The sequence below is a fragment of the Portunus trituberculatus genome, chromosome 24 (genome assembly GCF_017591435.1).
Source record: "Portunus trituberculatus isolate SZX2019 chromosome 24, ASM1759143v1, whole genome shotgun sequence".
NCBI lineage: Eukaryota > Metazoa > Arthropoda > Malacostraca > Decapoda > Portunidae > Portunus > Portunus trituberculatus.
Window position 1 is genome coordinate 12,627,900 of NC_059278.1, and position 23,940 is coordinate 12,651,839.

The 23,940-nt window shown below is 38.2% G+C and overlaps 1 protein-coding gene across 4 annotated transcripts; it reads left to right on the top strand.

Annotated features, from left to right (window-relative positions):
* The first annotated feature begins 583 nt into the window (after window positions 1–583).
* Window positions 584–22,036, top strand: LOC123508365 (DNA topoisomerase 2-alpha-like). 4 transcript variants are annotated; one of them, XM_045262016.1, is made up of 32 exons: window positions 584–953; window positions 1,626–1,864; window positions 6,163–6,289; window positions 6,413–6,593; window positions 6,754–6,997; window positions 7,464–7,676; window positions 7,790–7,963; window positions 10,769–10,870; window positions 11,018–11,261; window positions 11,400–11,552; window positions 11,827–11,996; window positions 12,181–12,391; window positions 12,528–12,637; window positions 12,927–13,157; window positions 13,315–13,562; window positions 14,704–14,935; window positions 15,079–15,278; window positions 15,516–15,651; window positions 15,928–16,080; window positions 16,297–16,443; window positions 16,667–16,885; window positions 17,129–17,191; window positions 17,393–17,461; window positions 17,962–17,979; window positions 18,332–18,457; window positions 18,586–18,762; window positions 18,914–19,019; window positions 19,142–19,268; window positions 19,644–19,735; window positions 19,848–19,919; window positions 20,048–20,361; window positions 20,613–22,036. In XM_045262016.1, exons 2-32 carry the CDS (start codon window positions 1,835–1,837, stop codon window positions 20,736–20,738), a joined length of 4,815 nt encoding a protein of 1,604 aa, XP_045117951.1. In that variant the 5' UTR covers window positions 584–953; window positions 1,626–1,834; the 3' UTR covers window positions 20,739–22,036. The 4 variants fall into 4 exon arrangements, with proteins under 4 accessions (XP_045117951.1, XP_045117953.1, XP_045117952.1 ...); XM_045262018.1 differs by lacking the exon at window positions 17,962–17,979; XM_045262017.1 differs by lacking the exon at window positions 1,626–1,864.
* The last annotated feature ends 1,904 nt before the right edge of the window (window positions 22,037–23,940 follow it).

Consider the following 23,940-nt stretch of genomic DNA (forward strand, 5'->3'; position numbering starts at 1 on the left):
GGTGCATTGCATGTCGCAGTGTTTCCTTTATATCATGCACCGGGAATTTGGCATATCATGATCATGGCAGAACAAACGAAAGACTTTTGAAGGAGTTAGAAAATAATTATAGCATGGTTAGTGGCCGTCACAGCTGAGTTACCAGGTAAACCTTACCTGATGTCATTTGAAAGCCGCGCGTCGCAAGGCACACATTAGTAATGCCAGTTAACTAGTAATACACCAATATTTCACCATACAGTGATGTGAAATTTTATTAGGCCAGCTTCACATCAAGCTCATACTATTCGAGTATACTGTAAAAGAGAACCAGATGAAATCGCATCAAGGAAGAAGAGAGTTAGAGATGACTTAAGGAATACTTACACCTCCATAGGTGGCAATAATCCTTGGTGCGTCAAAGAGTCAAGAACTGAAGCCAAGAAACATGTTGGCGTATGTACAATGACAATATCTTTAAAGGCATGTAGACCTGATCACACTCGCTTGTTGCTTATTTATTACTCGTACATATGAAGTGGTGAATAAGATAGCGTCTGTTGTATGGCGGCGTGGCGGGTGAGGGCAGGCAGGGGTGGGCGACCGAGACCGCCTAGCAGCGCGGGGCCCAGACTCCCCACAGATGCAAGCAGCTCTTTGTTCCACCTTGACAAAACCCCCAGAAATATACCTCTGGCCAGCTCCAGCGGCTTTTCTCTGAACACCCGGGTGTCTCAGTGTGTGCTTCAACCATGTAAAGCACAGTATGGTTGTAAAAGCGCTAGAACCAGTGATTTGACCAAACAAAACCCACCTTGAATTGTAAATGTGGTGGTGTGAGTGTTTAAATTAAAAATCCTGCCTAGTAAAGCAGGATTTGTTGGCGTTTGTTGTGTCTTAGTGAGTGAGTAGCTATTAGTGGAGGCCCGAGAGCCTTCTGACATTTCTACACCATGCCCGCAGTAAATGGAACGGTAAGTTTTAAAGTCTCCCTAGTGATGCACCGCCAAAGCATTTACAGTAAACACAAGAGGAAACTCACGTCACCCTTCCAATGTTTTCCATTTCCCCTAGGTGCATTGTTGTTGTCTGGATGATTTGAGTGTTTCTTTCTTTTCTTTTCTTTTTTTTTTTCCTTATTGTATTTATGTGGGTGTTAAACATCAGTAGTAAAATTGAGCGGGAAAAATAGCATAGCCCTCGAGTGATTTTTTTCTTAATAAAAAAAGAAAAAAATTGTAGTCTGAATGTAATTGTGTATGATTGTTGTACTGTAAGTGACTGAAGGAAATGTAGCCGGCTTCTGAGGCTCCGGTGTGCAATGGTAATGGGACGGACAGGTGACTACAGCCAACCAGTACTTATTATAAGCCGCCACTCTCACCTGACATGGGACACGAGGATCTTAACAGCTACACGAGGAAATGATGTGAAAATATAGCTGAAAGACGAAGTGTAGGGACAAAAATACAGGATGGAGGTAATGGAGTTGCTGTAGATGAAGGGAAAAAATAATAAATAAATAAAAGATACAAACGGGTTCAAGGTGAAGGTGAGCCCATCTCAGTATTACTTCAAGACTACACTCACATGGATAACACATTCATGGATTTGTGTGTTATTTTGTCATGCTTTGGTACTTTTAGAGATGAGGAAGAGATACTGGGAGAGAGCGGGTGGCGGCGGTAACGGCGGGACGGTCACGTGACACCGCTGTTGTTCATTGGCCGCCGCAGATTGAACTCAGACCGCGGGAAACTTTGGTCCTGGGTTTGAAAAGTGTGACTGGGTGCTGCCTGGGGATGTTGGCTGGCTGGACTGGTGAACCTTGGTTACCCTAAATACCACCGCCGGCATGATGGAGGCCTACACTGTGCCGCTGAGGGTAATCCAGCCTTGCTTTAGTTCACTCGTAGTTGAGATCTGTTGGGAATGTAGTGCCGAGGCCAATGGCCTTGATCTGCAAAGGCTGTGCTGATAGGATTGTTCTCATGAGTATGTAGATTCAAAGGTATGGATATGTACTGCTAGGGATAATGGCAGTGGGAGTAACGGGAATGGGGTTATTGTTATTAATTTACACTAATGGGTATGTAGTTTTTTTTTATGGCCTATAGCATCTGTAGGCATACTTGAAGAGTATATATATGGTAAACCTACAGAATTTCACCACCTTGCCCTTTCTGGACGAAACTATTTTTTTCTGGTAGATTTCGGCTTGCTTTTAATTAAAATACCTCTTGTTTTTGGCGCAAATCAACCAATTTTTTTTATAGCCCTGAAACATTATGATTTGCATAAAAAAACAACTGGTAAATTAATTAAAAACAAGCCAAAATCTACTAGAAAAAATTAGTTTCCTCCAGAACCTAACCTAACCTAACCAAACCTAATCTAACCTAACGTAAGCCAACCCAACCTAACCTAACTAAACCTAATCTAACCTAACCTAAGCCAACCTAATCTAACCTAACATAAGCCAACCCAACCCAACCCAACCCAACCCAACCTAACCTAACCTAACCTAACCTAACCCAACCCAACCCAACCCAACCCAACCTAACCTAACCTAACCTAATCTAACCTAACCTAACCTAACCTAAGTACTGATGACGAGGTCGCTGTGCGACTGATACAGGATAACCTAGATGGGCCCTGGTGGCCCTTTGTTATCCTGTTTATGTTATGTTATGTTAACAAAACCTAACCTAACCCAACCCAACCCAACCCAACCCAACCCAACTCAACCCAACCCAGCCCAACCCAACCCAACCCAACCTAACCTAACTAAACCTAACTAAACCTAATCTAGCCTAACCCAACCCAACCCAACCCAACCTAACTAAACCTAACCTAATCAAACCTAACCTAACCTAACTAAACCTAACCTCAGGGGCCGTCGTGATTGGTGGAATTAATTATGCTTTTTTTTTTTCATTGGCCGCCGCTTCAGTTTCAAAGAACAGAACCAATCAGCGTAAACAATTAAGCGCATGCTCAGACAATGGTATGTCACGGAGCCCTCCGAGTCGCCGCGAGCGCATGACACCATCAGTGTGTGGCAGGGTTTGATGCGGGAGGCTAGTGTCATGGCTGATCACCAAAACATGCGTAAATTTTAAAAAATCTGTGTCGCCATTCAAAAAGGTTGCATCTATTATATATGTGGTTCAAATTACTCGTAATCAGGAGCTCTATCTCTTGAGGTGGGTAAAAAACACATAGCTGATTGTGGTGAAACTCTGCAGTAATACCATATATATATATATATATATATATATATATATATATATATATATATATATATATATATATATATATATATATATATATATATATATATATATATATATATATATATATATATATATATATATATATATATATATGTGTGTGTGTGTGTGTGTGGGAAACGCTGCTAAGCTCCCGCCCATTAGTGGCGTAGGCAGTTTTATCTACATTAGGGGTCATATCACGACCGAAGCACATCTTTGGTGTATTGTAGGTAACTTTAAACTACTTGACAGATGGCATACCTTCAAAGTGGTATGTGGTGGGATTCAAACCTACGTGTGGATGTCTGCCCAATCCCAAGTTCACCACCTAATCCACTATGCCACTGCCTCCCTAACCTAACTTAACAGCTAATGGAAGTGTAATGATGTTGCTAAGCTATTGGGAATATAGTAATGGGACTAATAATTGTCAGGATTATACCAGTACGAATTTTGAGGATTTAGTCATATGTGGATTGAGATACTTGTGTTATGCCTCTCCTTTTGCTGCCTATGCTCTGGCAAATCACATGGTGCCACTCCTTCAGCGAGTCTTTTCTTATCCCATCGTAGTTGTACATGTTATAATATATTTATCTATTTATTTACTTGTTTATTTATTGTGCTTGTTTTCTGGGAGTGATGTGTTTCATGCCATTGTATCAGATTATCAACAGCTGTCAGTGAGGCATAGAGGCACAGAAGTGTGGAAGAACCCTTTCATTTTGGGTTAAGTCGTGAATAGGTTATTCCATATGGTTAGATTTAGTTTTGAAACCTCTTAACATTTGGGAGGGAGGGGTCAGAGCTGAAGTATACAGGTGTTTAATTGCTACAGGAATAAGCAGGATTGCATTTCAGGTGCCATTGATAATCCACATGTAATGTATCGAAAAGTACTGAGACAAGTATGCCTGTATATTTATTAATTGATTTATTTATTTAAATTTTTTATGTAGAGAGTAAATCTGGTCAAGGGCAACAAAAATAAAAAAGGTCCACTTAGATGCCAGTCTCCAAGCAGGCCTGAAAGAGTTAGCCAAAATAATGGGATAAATGTCTTGAAACCTTTTCTTAAATGAGGGTATAGCGTAGACGGGTGAATACAGGCCACTTTTTACATCTTTTACTATAAAATCTACACAAATGAGCCAAATCAATTGAAAATTTTTGTGAAGGTACCTTACCATGTGATACATATTCCCTGAAAGAAAATAATAATTTTTATTATCATTATAGAAATTATTAACACCAATAAGTGGCCTACCCTATGCCGAAGTCCTGGGGTTAATTGGGCCATCCTTGGGGCCACTATGGGGTGGATTGGGCCACTAAAGTTTTAATGTTTTTTCAGTATCTTTTATGTATTTTACATTTCTTTTCATTCTCTCTCTCTCTCTCTCTCTCTCTCTCTCTCTCTCTCTCTCTCTCTCTCTCTCTCTCTCTCTCTCTCTCTCTCTCTCAAATATGTTTTTAGATTTCTTATAGCTCTTATAGGCCATATCCACACCTCAAATCTGATAAGGTGTTGTGCCCACAAGCTTTATGGGTCCACAAAACACGTATTTCACATCAACAGAGTTATCAACATCATCCCTTTTCGGCCTGTCATACATGTCATTTGGTTTTCTTTCCAAAAACTTCATTTTCAAGAACTCGTTGCCACACATAATCACATGTCCAATATATGCTTTTCCATAATCCACCCCATAGTAGCCATTTTCTTCTATTTCTCTCTTTTTCTGTATTCCACTATACTTCCAAGCATTAAACATTGCAACACCTTCAATTTCTTCATCTTCGTCCGTGTCCTCTATGCTGCTTGCCATTTGGCAGTAGTGGCATCACACCTGGTCTTCAAAGGCTTAAAACAGCAAACATCAAGAGGTTGCAGTACATCAGTGGTGTGAGGAGGAAGTTTAATGATGGTTATAAGTAATAAAAAAAAAAAAAAAAAAAAAAGAAAAAAATGGGAAGCTTTAATTTAGCAAAAAATAATGAAAGTGTGGTGGCCCAATGCACCCCGGTGTACGGAAGGAGAATCAGACCACTCATTGAAGTTCCTATAGCACTAAAAATTAAAGGAATCTTTTATTTCTGATTAAAGAATGCAAAAGAACAGAGAATTATTTATATGACCTGCAATTTTCATAAAAAATCAACAAAATTTAGTGTACTTTCAGGAGAAATTGAATTTTGTATTTATTTATTTTTTTTCGGATACAAAGATTTGCAACTGAAAAACACTTTTTTTTGGACACCCAAGGAACCATAAATTTTTGGTCAGGACCAAAAACTTTTTTAAGGTTGTGTAGATACTGAAGTGGGCTTTCAAGCCCAGTATTCACTTTTTTCAATTTTCAAATTTTTCATAAATTTTTGAGGACTGGCTCAATTCACCCCAGCTGGCAGGAGGGACCAGTTCACGCTATTTGCAGTTTTAACCAATATACCCCATCTTATATTTCTTAATCCCCATATCTAACAAGCTTGGGGACCTCCTGGGAAACCTAACCTAACATTATTAATTTCCGGTAGGGTAAAATGGGGTTAGAAATGCTCGTAGAAGTGTGATCTTGGCCATGAGAATGTGTATAGTTAGTTGTGGTAACCTAACCTAACCTTATTATTAATTTCCAATAGGGTAAAATGGGGTTAGAAATGCTTGTTGAAGTGTCATCTAGACCTTGAGAATGTATATATAGTTAGTTGTGGTAACCTAACCTAACCGTATTATTTATTTCCAGTAGGGTAAAATGGGGTTGGAAATGCTGGTAGAAGTGTGATCTAGACCGTGAGAATGTGTATAGTTACGTGTATTGTATTGGTTGAAACTGTAATAATTCCAAAATGAGTTCAGGTTATAGGAAGATGTTGATTTTTAACAGTCGTTCTTTTCACCATGCAGACACTTTCGGACAATATGCCTAGTGCACCGGTGGCATCCAAGAAGGCCAGCAAGGCATCAGTGGAGACCGTTTACCAAAAGAAGACTCAACTAGAGCACATTCTACTCCGTCCTGACACTTACATTGGTGTGTGGAATTGGAACATTTATATAGTTTATGAAGATTTGTGTTGAGTAATGACATTATTGATAATACTTCTAAGAACTAATGAAGAGAATTACTGATTCTTCATGTGATAATATTTTACAGGATCTGTGGAATATGTGACAGAACAGATGTGGGTCTATGACAGGGAATCAGAGAGAATTATGCAGAGAGAAATATCGTATGTGCCTGGCCTGTACAAGATCTTTGATGAAATCCTTGTGAATGCTGCTGATAACAAGCAGAGGGATCGTAGTATGGATATGATTAAGGTGGACATTGATCCGTAAGTTGAATGAATTTCTTGTATTGTGATTCATTTACTACTTTTCTCATTGTCTGCCTTTGCATCAGATGCCACACCATGTATTGGAAATGATGATGTATAAAATTATTGTTATCTGTTTGTTATCCTTTGATTATTGAATTGATATAACTTTTTTCAGTGAGAATAATCAAGTATCCATCTACAACAATGGTAAAGGTATCCCTGTGGTGATGCACAAAGGAGAAAAGATGTATGTCCCTACCATGATCTTTGGACATCTCCTTACTTCTTCCAATTATAACGACGAGGAGCAGAAGGTGACAGGTGGACGTAATGGTTATGGTGCCAAGTTGTGTAACATATTCAGTACCAAGTTCACTGTTGAGACTGCCTCTGAAGAGTACATGTTGAATTATAAGCAGGTGAGTGGTGATATTAGTTTTGTAGCCTTGAAGATATTTTATCTTCTATCTAGGAAACACCAACTTGTTGAAAGAAATGCATGAAAAAGAAAAAGAAAGAAAATGGTGAACTTTTGACTGAAAAGCAAAATGTTTATCTTAAAAAAAAAAGATGCAAACAGTTTGTTTTCATCAATCAGGTGTATACCAGGTGGTTTTCGTAATAATACTAGGCAGGAGGTTTGCCCTGACATAGTATGTCTTATTGTGGAGTAGCTCATTCTCAATTTTCTTAGTTGAGAATGTACGTTGAATGTGGCAAGCTAAAGAATAACCTTACATCCTTATAGGAATGGAAAGCTGGCCAACCTATCCTTATGTGTGTGTGAGTGTGCATGTATATTCTGACACTCTTATTTGTTGAAAAGGATTGTCTTTTATTCATTCTTTAAAACATCAGTGTGTGACCTTATATATTTTTGTTCAGACCTGGGCAGAGAACATGAGCAAGGCTAGTGAAGCAAAGATCAAGAACTATGGAGGTGAGGATTTCACCAGAGTCACATTTTCACCAGATCTTAAGAAGTTCAAGATGGAGTCTTTGGACGAAGACATTGTTGCTCTCCTGTCCCGTAGAGCATATGATATTGCTGCCTCCACCAGGGGGGTGAAGGTGTATCTCAATGGAAAACGCATTCCTGTAAGTATCTCAGTTTGAGCACTATTTCCTGACAGGAAATTACCAATGGTCTTGAAAATGCTGCTAAACAAAGTGAAGCACTTAGAATTAAATTGATGTTCCTTTCTTTACAGATCAAGAATTTTAAGGATTATGTTGATCTGTACTTGAAGGATAAAGTTGATGATGCAGATAATCCTGTGAAAGCAGTATATGAAAATGTGAATGAAAGGTGGGAGGTAGCAGTGGCCCTCTCAGACAAGGGGTTCCAGCAAATGTCCTTTGTTAACAGTATTGCTACAACTAAGGTATGTACTACTTGACATTTACTAATAACAATCCAGTTGCACTGTTGAACAATCTCTCCTCATGGAGGGAGACAGTAGACTCCAGCTGAAATGATAATTAGTTCCGTTGAGGTCTGAAGCAACAGATCAGGTGCTATGAAGTTATCATTCAAGCCAGTGTGACCTAACTGAATGTTCCCATTTTGTCCCAATACAAGGTGGCAGTCACAGCCTGCTCTCTGAAGACAACTCTCCCTTCACACAAAACTACATGTCTATATTACACACACACACACACACACACCCTTCACTTAGGTGGCAGGTGCGCTGTCATCATCATCACACCAGTATGAGTTGAAGGGAGAAGTTCAACTCATATCAGCTTGATGATGACAGCTGACCTGCCACCTAACATCCAGAGTGCCAAGAATACACTTACAATAGCAGCATGGCACCAAGATAGCAAGAAAAGACTTGGAAGCACTATATATGAAAGAATTCAATGGCAGGCTTAATTAATATACGGGCCATGCTGAGCATGAGAGTAGACCAAATACTATTGCCACATAGAGAATCCATTAGCCAACCAGTTGTGATGTATCAGCCAATTAGTGTCTCAGCCCAGAGTGATGTTTCAACTCAACAGCATTATTACTAGGCTCCCCAGCATGTTCATTCATTCTGAAGCTACTGAGGAAGGGTTAAGGAACTTGAAATTGTGATCTAGCATACATGATTAACTACAGGATTTTCAAAAGAGAATAAGACTTATAAGATATAAAGAAAATATCTTCAGAAAAGTATAAATGCTGATGTAGTAATCACATTTAGTGAAATCTGAAATATATTTAAGAGAGAATCTCCTGTCTACATAACCCATATATGAGGGCATTGGAAGTATAGGGACTCAAGTGACGTCTCCGTGACTTTCGAGGTATTCATATTTACAGAATTGGCAACTCTTTCTCTGTCTAGCTATGTTCTTTGCCTTTTGTTTTCCAACTTCAACAAGGTTGAAAGTTGTAAAGCCAGTGAACTTGCAACCTGTCAATTTGGGAAGCATGTGTTGTGTTTTGTTGTTGAGCCCAGTGGTGTGTCAATTTAAAACCAGACAGGCTCAAGGTTAGTGGGAGTCAGTCAGCTAATCACAGCATACGGCACACAGCCTATAGCCATCTCTTGTTCTATCAGCATTTTTTCCATCAGCATTTTTTCCATAAGAAAGGTGTCACCCTGGACCAATCACTGCACTGCTATGTACATCAAGGCTTTCCTGCCCTTCATTACTCATACCAAGTCCCAGTACTTCTGGGATATCCCAGCACAGCAGGATGCTCTGCAGCATAAGGGAGAACAGAGAGCAGGTGACAGTGACTGTGAAGGGGACAAGGACAACAACCTGATGGAATATGTTGATGGTGGTGAGCGTGGGATCGGGCAGACGTCCATGCGTAGGTTGGAATCCCAGCTCATACCGTCTTGAAACTTTGTCATTTGTCGAGAGGTTTAAAGTTACCTACATGTCACCATGATACCCAGATTCTAGATGGAGGTATAATTGTCTTACACCAAAGATGCACCTGGGTGGTATTATGGGCCCTAATATAGATGCCACTGTAAATAAAATTGCCTGCACTGCTAATGGGTGGAAGCTGAACAGTGCTTCAAGTATGCCTACAGGCTCTATAGGTCATAACATAAAAAAAAAAAAATAAATAAATAAAGTAAATAAAATGAAATGAATAAATAAAAAATAAGAGTGAATACAGATTGTTCATACAGTCTTTTTGTTTGACTAACAAGTGCCACCTATTAATCATTTGTTTTACCATCATTACGAAGTAGTTTTCTTAATGACTTCCTCTAACATACCATTAATTGTCTTTCAATTTATTGCTTTCTTTTAAGTAACTAAGAACATAAGAAAAGGGAAACTGGAAGAACCTGTCTGGCCTACACATGGCAGTCCCTCTATGAGCAAAGCTACCTTGTTCCATCTATCAGTAGCTTTGCTCATACAGGGACAGCCATGTGTAGGCCTAACAGGTTCTTGCAATTTCCTTCTTTTCTTATATTCTTAATAGTTACTTAAAAGAAAGCAACAAATTAAAGGATGATTAATAGGATGTTAGAGAAAGTCATTAAGAAAATAACTTAGCAATGATGGTAAAACAAAAGATTAATAGGTGGCACTTGTTAGTCAAAGGACAAGTACTGTTTATGTAGCAATACTTGTGTTTTCTTATATTTTTCAATACATTTAGTCTATGATGCTGTTCCTTTCTGTAGCCTATTGTATTATTAAATTATTTACTTCAGTTAAATTTCTTTATTAAGGTTTGAATCAAAATTTTTATCAAGGTTTGAATCACAAGTCATGCAATGTAATGTAAAAAACTTGATGGTGGGGTTACATTTTACTTGCTAGTGTGCAAATGCTTCATACATTTTTTTTCATTCTTGGTAAAAAAAATTCTGAAGAGTGGGGGTTTTGTCTGAAACTTGGTTAAAATTGATATCTTTCTTAGAAGTGGAGTTATTGTTCATAAACTTTAGATTTTTTTTTTTTTTTTTTTTTTTCTCATTTGTAAAAATGGCATTTGAGTCCCTGTGGTTCTGAGGCCCTTACCCCCCCCCTCTCTCTCTCTCTCTCTCTCTCTCTCTCTCTCTCTCTCTCTCTCTCTCTCTCTCTCTCTCTCTCTCTCTCTCTCTCTCTCTCTCTCTCTCTCTCTCTCTCTCTCTCTCTCTCTCTCTCTCTCTCTCTCTCTCTCTTTTTTTTTTTCCAGTGTTTTATATCTCTGCCTAAAAACAAATTCTTGTCTGCAGGGAGGAAGACATGTTGACTATGTGACAGATAATATTGTTAAGAACCTGACTGAAACTTTAAAGAAGAAAAATAAAAGTGGCGTTCAAATAAAGCCTTTCCAAGTGAGTATTTGTTAATGGTTTTCTCATTGCTATTTTGTCTTGTCATTTTTCAAAGCACTGATTATGAGCATTGAGTGATGTGTATAAATATTTATCCTTTCCTGAAAATTATTTACACCTGGAATTATCAGAACTGTTTCTTTTCAGATTAAAAATCATCTGTGGGTCTTTGTAAACTGTTTGATTGTTAATCCAACCTTTGATTCTCAAACCAAAGAAAACATGACCCTTCAAGCCAAGAGTTTTGGGTCCAAGTGTACATTTTCTGAAAAATACATTGCTAACATTATGAAGTGTGGTGTTGTGGAGGCTGTTATGGCTTGGGCAAGGTTCAAACAACAAGCTCAACTGCAGTCCAAGTGTGCCAGTAAGAAGCACACCAAACTCAAAGGTAAAACATGACCACATAATTGATGTTCTTAACATTAGCCAAATTAGAAATTTTACTTGTATAATTCTCTATCACTCATCATATATTTAATTGTTCAAAGTGTATGATTTATGAAACAAATACTTTTTTATGTTCTAGGTATTCCCAAGCTGGAAGATGCTAATGATGCTGGGACAAAAGATTCTTCCAGTTGCACACTCATCCTCACTGAGGGAGACTCAGCCAAGACATTGGCTGTGGCTGGACTTGGTGTGGTGGGCAGGAACAGATATGGTGTCTTCCCCCTTAGAGGTATAAAGGCAATATTTATTAGTGAAGCTGGTAGATATTCAAAGATAATATTTTAGGATATATAATCTTATGAACAGTGTGCATTTTGGTTGGAGAAATTTTATATTTTATAAAATCTTTCAAGGCATTAGATAGTTTAGACTGATTTACTGTCTGCTTTATGTTAGCATCCTTGTTATTAAGATCACAAATGATATAAGTGAATATTTGAAAATCTGTAAAAGCTGTATTTTGTTCAAAACCGAAAGATCACCATTTTTCTCTCCTTTTTAAGGTAAACTTTTAAATGTTCGTGAAGCCTCCCACAAGCAAATTTTAGAAAATGCAGAAATCAACAATATCATCAAAATTCTTGGTCTTCAGTACAAGAAGAAGTATGAAACAGATGCAGACATGAAGACTCTGCGCTATGGCAAACTGATGATTATGACGGATCAGGATCAGGTTTGGGACACTGATATGTGCTGTCACAGGAGACAAAGGATATTGAGAGAGAATATTTGTGCAACAATATGTTTGTTTACTGAAGTACTGACCTTGTTTGGGATCTTGTGAAGGAAAAATCATCTATACAAGTGTGTCTTGGGTCCTGAATTTAAGGTATGAGTTAACCTTGAGGTGTTTCCAGGATGGCTCCCACATCAAGGGTTTGCTGATCAACTTCATCCATCACAACTGGCCCACTCTTCTGCGCCGCCCTTTCATGGAGGAGTTCATCACACCTATTGTCAAGGCTTCCAAAGGGGGCAGAGAGATTCCCTTCTACTCCCTGCCAGAATTTGAGGAGTGGAAAAAATCACGAGACAACTGGCACACCTACAAGATAAAGTACTACAAAGGTGTGTTTTTTTGTGACTTGTACTTGTCCTAAATTCTTGTTGCATTGGACCATACAAAGGTTACAGGGTTTAACAATATTTTTTTTTTTTTTGTATGACTGAGGTACTAACTTCCTGGATAATTCTTTCCTCTCAGGTTTGGGTACTTCAACTTCAAAGGAGGCGAAGGAGTATTTCACAGACATGTTGCGCCACCGGGTTATTTTTGATTATAGTGGTGCTCAAGATGACCACTCTATTCAGATGGTAAGGCACGGCACAGTGGATAAAGTACAGAGTGGGCTAATATTCTCTCTCTCTCTCTCTCTCTCTCTCTCTCTCTCTCTCTCTCTCTCTCTCTCTCTCTCTCTCTCTCTCTCTCTCTCTCTCTCTCTCTCTCTCTCTCAGTATAAATACAACTTGCATCTCTAAAGCAATTGGGTTGGCAGACAAACATAATTCCTGAATATATTGAATAGTTTTGTTAATATTTTAGCTGTGGATGAAATTTAGTACTTAACTGATGAAGGTTAATGGCAATAGGATTTTTCTTCAGGCCTTCAGCAAAAAGGCAGTTGATCAGCGGAAGGAGTGGCTGACAGGGTGGATGGAAGAGTGCAAGCGGCGCAAGGAGCTGGGCCTGCCAGATATCTACCTTTATGAGAAGGACACCAAGACTGTCACCTATACAGATTTTGTCAACAAGGAGCTTGTTCTGTTTTCCAATTTAGATAATGAGCGTTCCATTCCCTGCCTGGTGGATGGACTCAAGCCAGGCCAGAGGAAGGTAACACACTAGTGGGACATTGGTTGATGGTGAACATAAGCTGCTGTATTTGGTTTTCCGCTCTTAAAGAGAAATGTTTATAAGTCATTTATCTTATTTTATCTGCTAAATGTTTTATATGACTTTATTACATCAGAATATACCTTTCTTTCCCTAGGTGCTTTATACCTGCTTAAAGAGAAATGACAAGCGGGAAATTAAAGTGGCCCAGTTGGCGGGTTCTGTGGCTGAACACTCGGCTTACCACCATGGTGAGACCTCCCTCATGTCCACCATCATCAATCTAGCGCAAGACTTTGTTGGGTCTAACAACATCAATCTTCTCCAGCCCATTGGTCAGTTTGGAACCAGGCTGCAAGGAGGCAAGGATTCTGCAAGTCCCAGATATATCTTCACTATGCTGAGGTTGGAACTACTTACTTATGGATTTTATTTAATAGTACCATTTAATGAACACTTCCCTTTTACCAGATGTAACATTCTATTCATATTTTCCAATGACATGACCATGTTATCTTAGCTCACATTGTGTACATATATATGTATCACAATTGAGGCATTCAGAATAGCAGTGACATAAGTGCCAAAAATAAAAAGTGAAGAAAAACACAGTTTAAGTTTTGCAACATTCAGAACACAATAACTTTTTACTGAGATGAGGTATAAAGCTCTAGTTTTTTGCAAAATGAAGCTCTATAACAGGGCTTTGCAACTATTGTAAGTAAAATGTAATTATGTTCTAAAGTTAACTGGGTTGATGTTGGAAGACTGAAGGTAAGGGCAGAGAGAGAGTGAGGGGAGCGACAATGGTGGGCTCTCATTGGCTGTCGTCAGTCATGTCACTGCATCCCTGCCTCCCCATTGGTCACTGAGCGGCCCGGGTGGAGATACTTTGGTGTAAAATTCACTGTGCGGTCACTTTAATGTGATGCCGATACGGTTGATTAATGCCTTCACTAGCGGAATTTCACCCTTATTGCCATAATACTTCTGATGGCACATATGCAATCCAAACACAATAGGAAGAAGATAGTGCTATACCACAGCTTGCTGAGACACACCAGGGTGAAAATGCAGGCCTCCCATTGCTGCCCGAGTAAATACATCATTATTGAGTGAGCGCGAGAGGTTTTTTTTTTGTTGATGGCCGCACGGCTGTGCACACCGCTCCAAAGAATGGCAATTTTGACCATGTTGCAGGCAGAATTTTGACTTGGATGTCGCAGATTTGGAAAGCTGAAGGCGAGAGGAAGAAAATGCTATACAAACCTCAAAATTGACTGGGGTGGTGCTTATGTCACTACTCGTATGATTCTGAACGCCTCATTTTATGAAAACTTTTATTCTTAGTTGTCATCTCTTGTGATCTTAATTACTTGTAAGTGTACCTCCATAGTATTTGCTGCTGGTTTTTAAGAATTTTGTTTCTTCACACAACTTCCTTAACACTGCATCAATTGGCAACACATAGCATGCTCCTTGTTGTGATAATTTCTGCTGCCTCACCACTACAGCTGCACCAGTAACCAAAGGCTTCATCTTCCAGCAAACTCACTCGAGCCATCTTCCACATCCATGATGAGGCTCTCTTGAAGAGCAACTATGATGACAACAAGCGCATTGAGCCTGAGTGGTACATTCCTATCATTCCCATGGTGCTGGTGAATGGGTCTGAAGGCATTGGAACAGGTTGGAGCACCAAGATCCCAAATTACAATCCACGAGAGATTGTCAACAATCTCAAGAAAATGATTAATGGAGAAGAACCAGAAAGGATGGTGAGTTGATCTAGCATCCTCTAGATGACTTTGTGAACTAGAGTTGGGACCAGGTTTTCTGTTTCCATCTTATTTTGATGCCAAATATGTATGAGATTGACATGGCATAAAAGGAAGTCATTGTGTTCTTGGACCTCTTGCAGAAACCATGGTTCAAAGGATTCAAGGGCACAGTGGAAGAGATTGATGGGCAGCGCTATGTAATACATGGTGAGATAGCTGACCTGGGAAACAACAAGTTGGAGATCACAGAGTTGCCTTTACGTGTCTGGACACAAGTCTACAAAGAAAGTGTAATGGAGCCACTATTTGTAGGCAGTGACAAAGCCCCTGCCATAATCACGTGAGTTTGTCTTAATTTTTGCAATGGCACCATTGTGTGTGTGGCTAAAGGTTACTTAGTTTGTCATTAGCAGGACCTTCTTGGACAAATATTTGTTATATTGTTTGGTTCTTCTGTTCCTAGATAATGGTGAACGCTGAATATTAACCTCATTTTGAAAATAAAACAGCTCTGGAGAAGTAGTTGAACCTGTTATATTGATGTGAATGAAATAATAGAGAAATACTTTTTTGACAGTGACTACAAGGAGTACCACACAGACACTACTGTGCGCTTTGTGGTGAACATGACAGAAGACAAATTCCAGAAGGCACTTGCTGATGGCATGCACAAGGTCTTTAAACTGCAAGGCTCCCTGACCACTTCCACTATGGTATTTGTCCCTTTCATCTGTTTCTTTAGTACTGTAGTTATAGTGAAACTGCCCTCTTAATTTGCCTCCTGAGAGCACATGGTGATACTCATTAGGCAAATGTTTTATCCTTTGATTGACATTAAAGTTTATTTAATCTTAACACTTGTTGCTAATATTTTATTCAGCAGAGTTCTGATTTGTTTGAGAGATGCTACATTATTTGTGTCTAAAAGTCATTATGATGGTATTATTTCTTGCAAAATTAATTAGATTTTTTTGTTTGTGCCACACCAGGTCCTCTTTGATCACAATGGTGTTCTTCGGAAATATGAAACAGTGGATCAGATTCTGAGGGAGTTCTTTGACCTTCGCCTTCAGTATTATGAGAAGAGAAAGGCATATCTGGTGGGATTCTTAGAGGCAGAAGCCTGCAAATTGTCTAATCAGGTAAGACATCAACTGATGTTATTCTTAATTCCTTGGAGATAGATAGTTCTGATATTAGATGCTGATGTCGAGAGACCTGAATATGCTTGACTAACTGACATGTGTACAAGAATGGTTGATGGGAATCCATCCTTTCCTATTGTCTAGTAAAAATTCAAGTTGTTATGTTTTTAATTTATATTCATTTCACATCTCATCTTTATGCTTCCGTTCCAGGCAAGATTCATCTTGGAGAAATGTGATGGCAGTCTGGTAATTGAAAACAAGAAGAAAAAGGACACTATTGCAGAGCTCCAGAGAAAGGGCTATGATTCTGACCCACTCAAGGCTTGGAAGAAGCTCCAGGACCTAAATGCTCTTTTGGTGAGTTCTACATTATAGTTTACACGTGGTACTCTAGTAAAATCACATTGCATTGAAATGGACTTGCTTGGAAAAAGCTCCAGGACCTAAATGCTCTTTTGCTGAGTTCTATAGATTAGTTTACACATGTGGTACTCTAGTAAAATCTCATTGCATTGATATGGACTTGTAAAGTGTTCTATGAAATATAAAGAAACAAATTGAAAATTAAGTTGCATTACAGGAAGAACAGCTGGAGACTGAAATGGAGGAAGAGGAGGCTGAAAACTCCAGCGGCCCTGATTATGACTATTTGCTAGGCATGAAGCTGTGGTCGTTGACTTTGGAAAGGAAGAATGAAATTCTGAAAAGTAGAGATGAAAAGACACAGGAGCTGAGACTGCTAAAAGAGAAAACACCATCAGACCTTTGGATGAATGATCTTGATACTTTCCTAGAGCAGGTAAAGGCTGAAACAGTGTTAGACATTTTTATGCCATTTCTTACAACTTAATTTAAAAAATGTGTATCATCCAGCATTCTGGATGATATTAAAGAAAAAGGAATATCCATGATTCTCCTATACTTTAATAGTATTTCATATTACTGTCAAGATGGAAATCTTATAGTTAAATTGTTAATAAAACAAAAAGTAAAGACTGTTGAATAGAAAATTACATTTTGTTCATGTATTGTTCTTTTGCAGCTGGATGCTGTGGAAGCTGAGGAGAGAGATGAAGCAAAACCTAAGAAGCCAAGGAAGAAGAAGGTAAGAGAGTTGTGCTATTACATGATTAGCTAGATTGGACATTCACTGTAGGGATGAATCCCAACTTGCAAAAATTATGTAGTGGTTTGACTGAGTGTACTGCTGCCAGTTATTGTCAGTTATCTACTCAGCTGTGCTTAGAAAACATGAAAAGTTAGTTATAGCTATATGACTTACAGCCTAATCTTATGTTTTTAACAGTCCAGAGACGATGATGATGATGATGATGACTTCGAGATTGGCAAAGCAACAAAGAAAAAACCAAAGAAGGTGAGATTCCAAAGTACTTAATATAGGCATACATATACCAAGGCAGTCTCTCCTTGGGTACCCAAGACAAGGCACACCATTTTTTCATTCAAAGTGACTCACACTGCTCTCTTAGCCCTTTGGCCCCTAACAGAACAAAAGAAAGTACTCCAGCCCCCTTTTTAAAGTAAACCACACAGCTTGGGCAGTTTGGATCAAACTGTTCAACAACTTAATAATATCATAAATGTATGAAAGAAATAAAGAATATGTGTTTAGGAAAGGTTAGTTACTGTAACATATGAATATGAACTAACAGGAATGGAACCTTAACTTTTGATGTGAGTAGCTGTATGTCTACATGAAGGCTTAAAGTTTCATAAGGATGTTTCAAATATTGTGATTTACCTTGATATTGAAATGCAGCATAGATGTGAGTGAAGGTTAAGTTGAAATTATAGACAGTGTAGTATATTGTATAAGACTTATCAATGGAATCTTGGTCTTTACATGACTCATAGCGAGGAAGTAGTAATTCGGTAAGGCGATGTGTTTTGTGCATGGTTTCTGAGATTTGAGGTTTGAACTCAAAATGCTTTTTAAAAAACATTTGTTTACAGTATCAAATGAAGGAACCTGAAATATCTTAATCTCATAAGGCTTTAGTTTGTTTGTTTACTTGTAATGTGCTGCATCCTTAGAAAGCATAGATGTATCGTGTCTCATTTCATAAGATGAATACTGTGTTGCTTCTTTACTGTAGCTTTCCTTTTCTTAGATATGAATCCTCTGCATGTCTACCTTGTCATATTGAAATATGATTATGTATGATGTATTTGAAAACATCATCTTTATTTTGCCAAAGAAATGACATTTATACAATTTGCACAGGCAGCTGATGCTAATGAAACTAGACCATCAGCATTTGGAGAGAGGATAGTGCCACTCATTGACCAAGAGCTGAAGAAGAAATTTGAAAAGGCTGCTGCTCTTAAGGAAAAAGAGAAAGGAAAGAAGGTGAGTGTCACTTAAGATATAAGATGAAGAAAATATGCAAGGGAACCTGTTCACCTTGGAGAAAGATTACATTGGATGTATGCAACAGGATATCAGTCATAATGCATTTGGTTCCCTCCACCTTGCAGACCAAGAAGGAAGCAAGAGAGTCGGGTGAACCTGATGAGTTTGATGAGCTGGTGGCTGCCAACACAGGCAAATCTCTGGCCTCTCGGCTCGGCAACTCCCCTGATATGATCATGAAGAAGGCAAAGGCGAAAAGATCTGGTGATGGAATGAAACAGACAAAGCTCAACTTCAAGAAAGTATGTATTACATGCAATATTTTTACTTTTACATGGGAAGGATTATGGTGATACTTTTGTTGACCTGAACAGTAGTGATAGTTATGGTAAAAACACATACTTATGATTTTAATGTTACCAATATATTTTATTCCATTACCCATAAAAATAGACAAGTCCTAAAAAGAAGGGCAGGAACTCATCTGATGAAAACAGTGATTTGAGTGATGTGTCTGTGGACTTCGAGCCCCGAGAACGAACCACTTCCCGGAGAGTGGGTAAGTCAGCCTGGCTGGCTTGTTTGTGTTACTGGCCTCTTATGGTACTAGACATTAAAAGCTATATAAGATGACACAATAAAAGAAAGATCAAACTGTGTTGACCATTTCCATGGTTCCAGCTACAAAAGTCAAGTATACTAGAGACGACAGCAGCAGCAGCAGTGGTGGCGAGGAGTTCCATGATAATGTGGGGATAGAAGAACCTGACATGGTTGTGAGCAACAGTATTTTAGATGATTCTCATGCGTAAGTGTCAGACACTTTATTGAATTAGATGGCAAGCTTCTTGCTGTTGTTACTTCCTGAGATATATAGTTAAAGAATGGCTGTGAAAGTGATTTGAAATGTACTACATGTCTTGGATCAGTATCACTTTTATTTATTTCTTATTTAGCATGTGGATACCAATTTAGTCTGCAGAAGATGGTTAGAATTGGATAGTACCAGTGGACAAGCTAAAATAATGAATATAATTTAGTAATAAAGATTAACCAAATTAATTTTAGTGTGTATGATGCAAATATAGTGGATCAAGCTTGTGTATGTTTTGCAAGCGTGGCATCATAGCTGATTTTATGTAAAGGGAACTTTCCTTTACTTACTGAAGAATGTTCTTTACAGAGGCAAAGGTGACACTGTAGCTGTGAGTGACACAGATTCCGAATTTGAAAAAAACCCACAGAAAAAACCTAAAGCGACAGCACCTCCTCAGGGTGAGTGGAGAAGCCGGTTGTGCAGGTCGTGGAATTGTAAGTTTTTGAAAGCTCGTAATTTTTGAAGATATTTTTATGCATTAGATTTAATTTGTTAATTGTCATATTTCAGACAAACCCTCTGCCTCTGACTTGTTTGATTCAATGATGACAGGTTCATCAATTTCTCCACCTGCAACTACTAGTAAGTTGATTGGTTTGTATTACAGTTTACATTTATGTAAAGAAAAGAGTTGGTATGATGAATATCTATTTGAGATTACCATTTGGACAAGTTATATCTATCATTACCAAATATTAATTGAATTCTAGGTGAGAAGGCACCTCCCAGGAAACGTGTCATAACCTCCATGGACAGCAGTGACGAGGAACCAAAACCCAAAAAAAAGCCTGGGCCAAAGAAGACTGCTGCGGCTGCTTACTCAAATGACATATCAGATGATGAGGTTCCAAAGCAGAAGAAGAAACCCATTCCCAAGAAGAAAGCCCTTGCTAAGCCTGCTGCCATATCTGATGATGAGGATGTCCCTAAACCCAAGAAAAAGCCTGGTCCAAAGAAGACTGCAGCAGCCAAGAAGAAGGCTGCTGACTCGGAATCAGATGACATGTTTGAAAGTTTCTCTAGTGTGAGTATTGATTTCTCTTGCCATCCTTTATTATGATTGTACATAAATTTATGATTGTATATTATCTTTTCTGGGTAAAATTGTGATAAATAAATCTAACCCAACTTGACCCAACTAATTTATACTTTCATTTGATCTCTTGAGAGTAAAGGTGTAAGAAATCTAGCCTAACTAATCTATAGTTTGTGATCTTTTTAGTGGAAAGACCTAACATTACATAATTTATTTATGAATTTATGTGATCTTTTTAGGGTAAAAGTGCGAAAAGCAGTGAAGTAGCTGATGTTCCCCCACCACGGGAGCGGCCGGGACGTCAGAGGAAGGCTCCAGTTGTGTATACCTTGAGTGATGATGATGAGTCAGATGATGACTATTAGGCAAAGTGTGAAAGTCTCTTCCTGATTCCTGTATTTGGTTAAGGGGTGGCTCAGTGTCAGGAATGGTCAGTGATCACCACATGTGTTTTAGAACATTCATTGAAGCATTTTGTCAAGGCTGGTTTTTTTTTTTTTTTTTTTTTTTTTATTGACTTGGTTTTATTCTATTTTTATACATATATATATATATATATTTTTTTTTTTGTAGCCTTGATTAATGAAAGAAAACTCAAGGTTAATTTTTTATCTGAACTGATGTCACTTCTCCTATATATTCTTCATGTAATGAATGCTGCAACATTGACTTCATGAAGAAAATGACAACATTGCAGATATGGATTTAAAAATCTTAGTTTTTATAAAATTACTCAGTAGCCTTTTAATTTCTGTTGCACAATTTTCTATTCCCCTCTCCCTCTCTCCTCTTATTGTAGAATCCCTAATACAGTGGTTTTATTTTTGCAATACAGTACATACAACAGCACACACATTCACTCATTTATAGTTCTTAAACTAGAGTTTTGGTAAAGATTGGACCCTAAGATATTTTATGTAACACTTGATACTATTAACATGACAACATAATAGATAGATAGACCTTGTTTTATGTCTTTGCCCTATTTTTATACACATTTTTAATGATCTTGCCATTTCAAAGTTCGGTGAACCTCTGGAAGTGTTTCTAATTCAGCAAGTACAAAGGCTGGTGAGAAAGTGAAAAAGTAGTCAGTTTTGTTTTGGATTAGAGTATTAGTATTTTTGTAACAAATGTCGTGGTGGTTGGTATTAATATGAATATATACGTGTGTATACATGAATTGCAAATTCCATGGTTCATGCAATAAATTTTGCAGTATTTTTAATGAAAATACTGAAAGGAAATGGCATAAGTAGATTCATCATTATTTTTTTATCATCTTTAGCAAAGAACTGCAGCATTTTTTACTGTGATTTTTTTTCTTTCTCTTGACTGCACAAATTTTACAGTATCTTTCCCTTTATTCAAGTTTAAAATCTCTAATATAATATTTTTGCAATACTACAGTATAATTATACAAAGCATTCATGTTCACTCATCATTTTGTAGTCCTCAACTATAGAGCTTTGGTAAGCTAGGGCCCTAAGATATTTTATGTAATACTTGATACTATTGACATGAAAACATTAGTGTCAGGACCTTGACATTTCTGCTGTCCGTTTTGAAAATAAAGTAGGTAGACTTGCTGCCAGTATGAGGAACCTGATGCCTGTGAGTGTTCAGAGCCAGGAGTGGAGTCCTCTCTTCTACCATCTAAATAGCTAATTGTGTTAATGATATCCCCTCAAACTCGTGCTGTTAATGTAGTCATCTTCAATAGTTGTATCTCTATCTCTGGCATCCTTCTGTTGTCTACATTGAGCAGCTGGTGCAACACCCTACTAATATTCGTGATCGTCTTGGAGATGTGCCTAACATCCTTGACTTTTTCTTAATCTCTAATCTTTCTGCTTATGTGGTTACTCTATCTTCTCCATTCAACTGCTCTGATCACAATCTCATATCTATATTTGTCCTATTTCTTCAGTCCCTCCTCAAGATCCTCCAAAGCAGAGGTGCCCCTGGCATTTTGTCTCCACTAATTGCTGGAACCTGAGGAGATATGTGCTGATTTTCCTTGGAATGATTTATTGCTTCTATGTCAGAGACGTATCTCTGTGTTGAGTGCACAACGGTGCTGTCTGGCATGGATGTATCCATTCCTTACTCTTTACCTAAACCTTCCAAACCTTAGTTTAACACAGCCTGTTCTTGTGTTATATATGGCTATATATGATAGAGAGGTGGCACACAAAAGGTACTTGAGTCATACATCATCTGAATCTCATGTGCTTTCTATTTCTGCCATCTTATCTGTTTTTAAGACCAAACAATTCTATCAACCCTTACACTGCAATAGGAAACAATTAGCAGCACTAAAAAACATTGTGTGAAGTCTTTGGAAGCATCTACATGAAAGTTAGCTATGAAAAAACATACATTTGTGCAATTTTTTCTCCAGTTTGAAGATTGGATGTGGCTGTAGAACTAATAAAGGTGTCTCAGTGATTAGTAATGAGGGAAAGGAATACAAAGTGGCAGTCAAAGAGTTAAATCTTTGCTAAAATCTCTACCTTAGATGGTTCTGGTTTTGTTCCTCCCTCTCCTCCCACTTCTGACTACTTCTAACAAATTGAAATTCCTCAGAATGATGTTTTCCTTGCCTTTGCTGGCCTAGACTGAAGGCTTACGGACATGATAGGGTTCCTCCTATTGTCTTCAGTTACTGTGCCTCTGCTTGCATCTTCCATGGCCAAATCCTTTCAACTGTCTGTCGACTTCTAACTTTCCTTCATGCTGGAAGTTTGCTTATATTCAGCCTGTTCCTGAAAACGGTGACCATTCCAATTCCTCAAACTACTGCTCTATTGCTTTAATCAGCTTGTCTGAAGTTTTTAATCTATCCTCAATAGGAAAATTCTTAAACATCTATCATTTCACAATCTATCTGATTGACAGTATACACTCGACCCTCGAAACAACGGACCTCCCATCAATGGATTTCAGAAACTACGGACAAATTCTGGAGTCTGGTTTAATCTACGGACGAATATTAAAATGCGAGCGATTGTCCGTTCCCGGCAAATTATTGTCTTTTAGGTGGCGGGTCGGTCGCATCATCAGCTGTTGGCCGCCATGTTTAATCTTCAGTCCGTGCGTTTTCAACCAACAGCGAACATTGTCCAGTGCTTACCATAGCTTTTTTATGCATTTGTACCCTTACTTAATGCTTTGTAATACTGCTTGAATGATTTCTTAATGATTACACAGTATTTTACGTACATTTTATACAGTTTTTACGTACTTTTGCAAAGAACGGACTTTTGCAATCTATGGTCAGGGTCGTGCAGGCATTTGTCCGTTGTTTGTCAAAAGATTTTGGTGAAACTTTTACGTTAGTGTGTCAGACACATCAAAAGCTTTCGATAGAATCTGACGCAAAGCTTTGATCTCAAACTACCCTCTTATGACCTCTCTCCTTCTATCTGCAACTTCATCTCAAGTTTGCTCTATAACTGTTCTATTGCTGCTGTGATAGTTACTGTTCTTCTAAATCTATTAACAGCGGTATTCAGGGTTCTGTTGTTACTTATTATCTTCCTATTATTCATCAATGATCTAAAA

Coding starts and splice junctions, on each gene's coding strand:
- LOC123508365 (XM_045262016.1), top strand. CDS start 1,835: ATGATGGAGGCCTACACTGTGCCGCTGAGG. Junction 17,192..17,392: donor AGAAGCCAAGGAAGAAGAAG/GTAAGAGAGTTG, acceptor TGTTTTTAACAG/TCCAGAGACGATGATGATGA. Junction 19,269..19,643: donor ATTTTAGATGATTCTCATGC/GTAAGTGTCAGA, acceptor TGTTCTTTACAG/AGGCAAAGGTGACACTGTAG.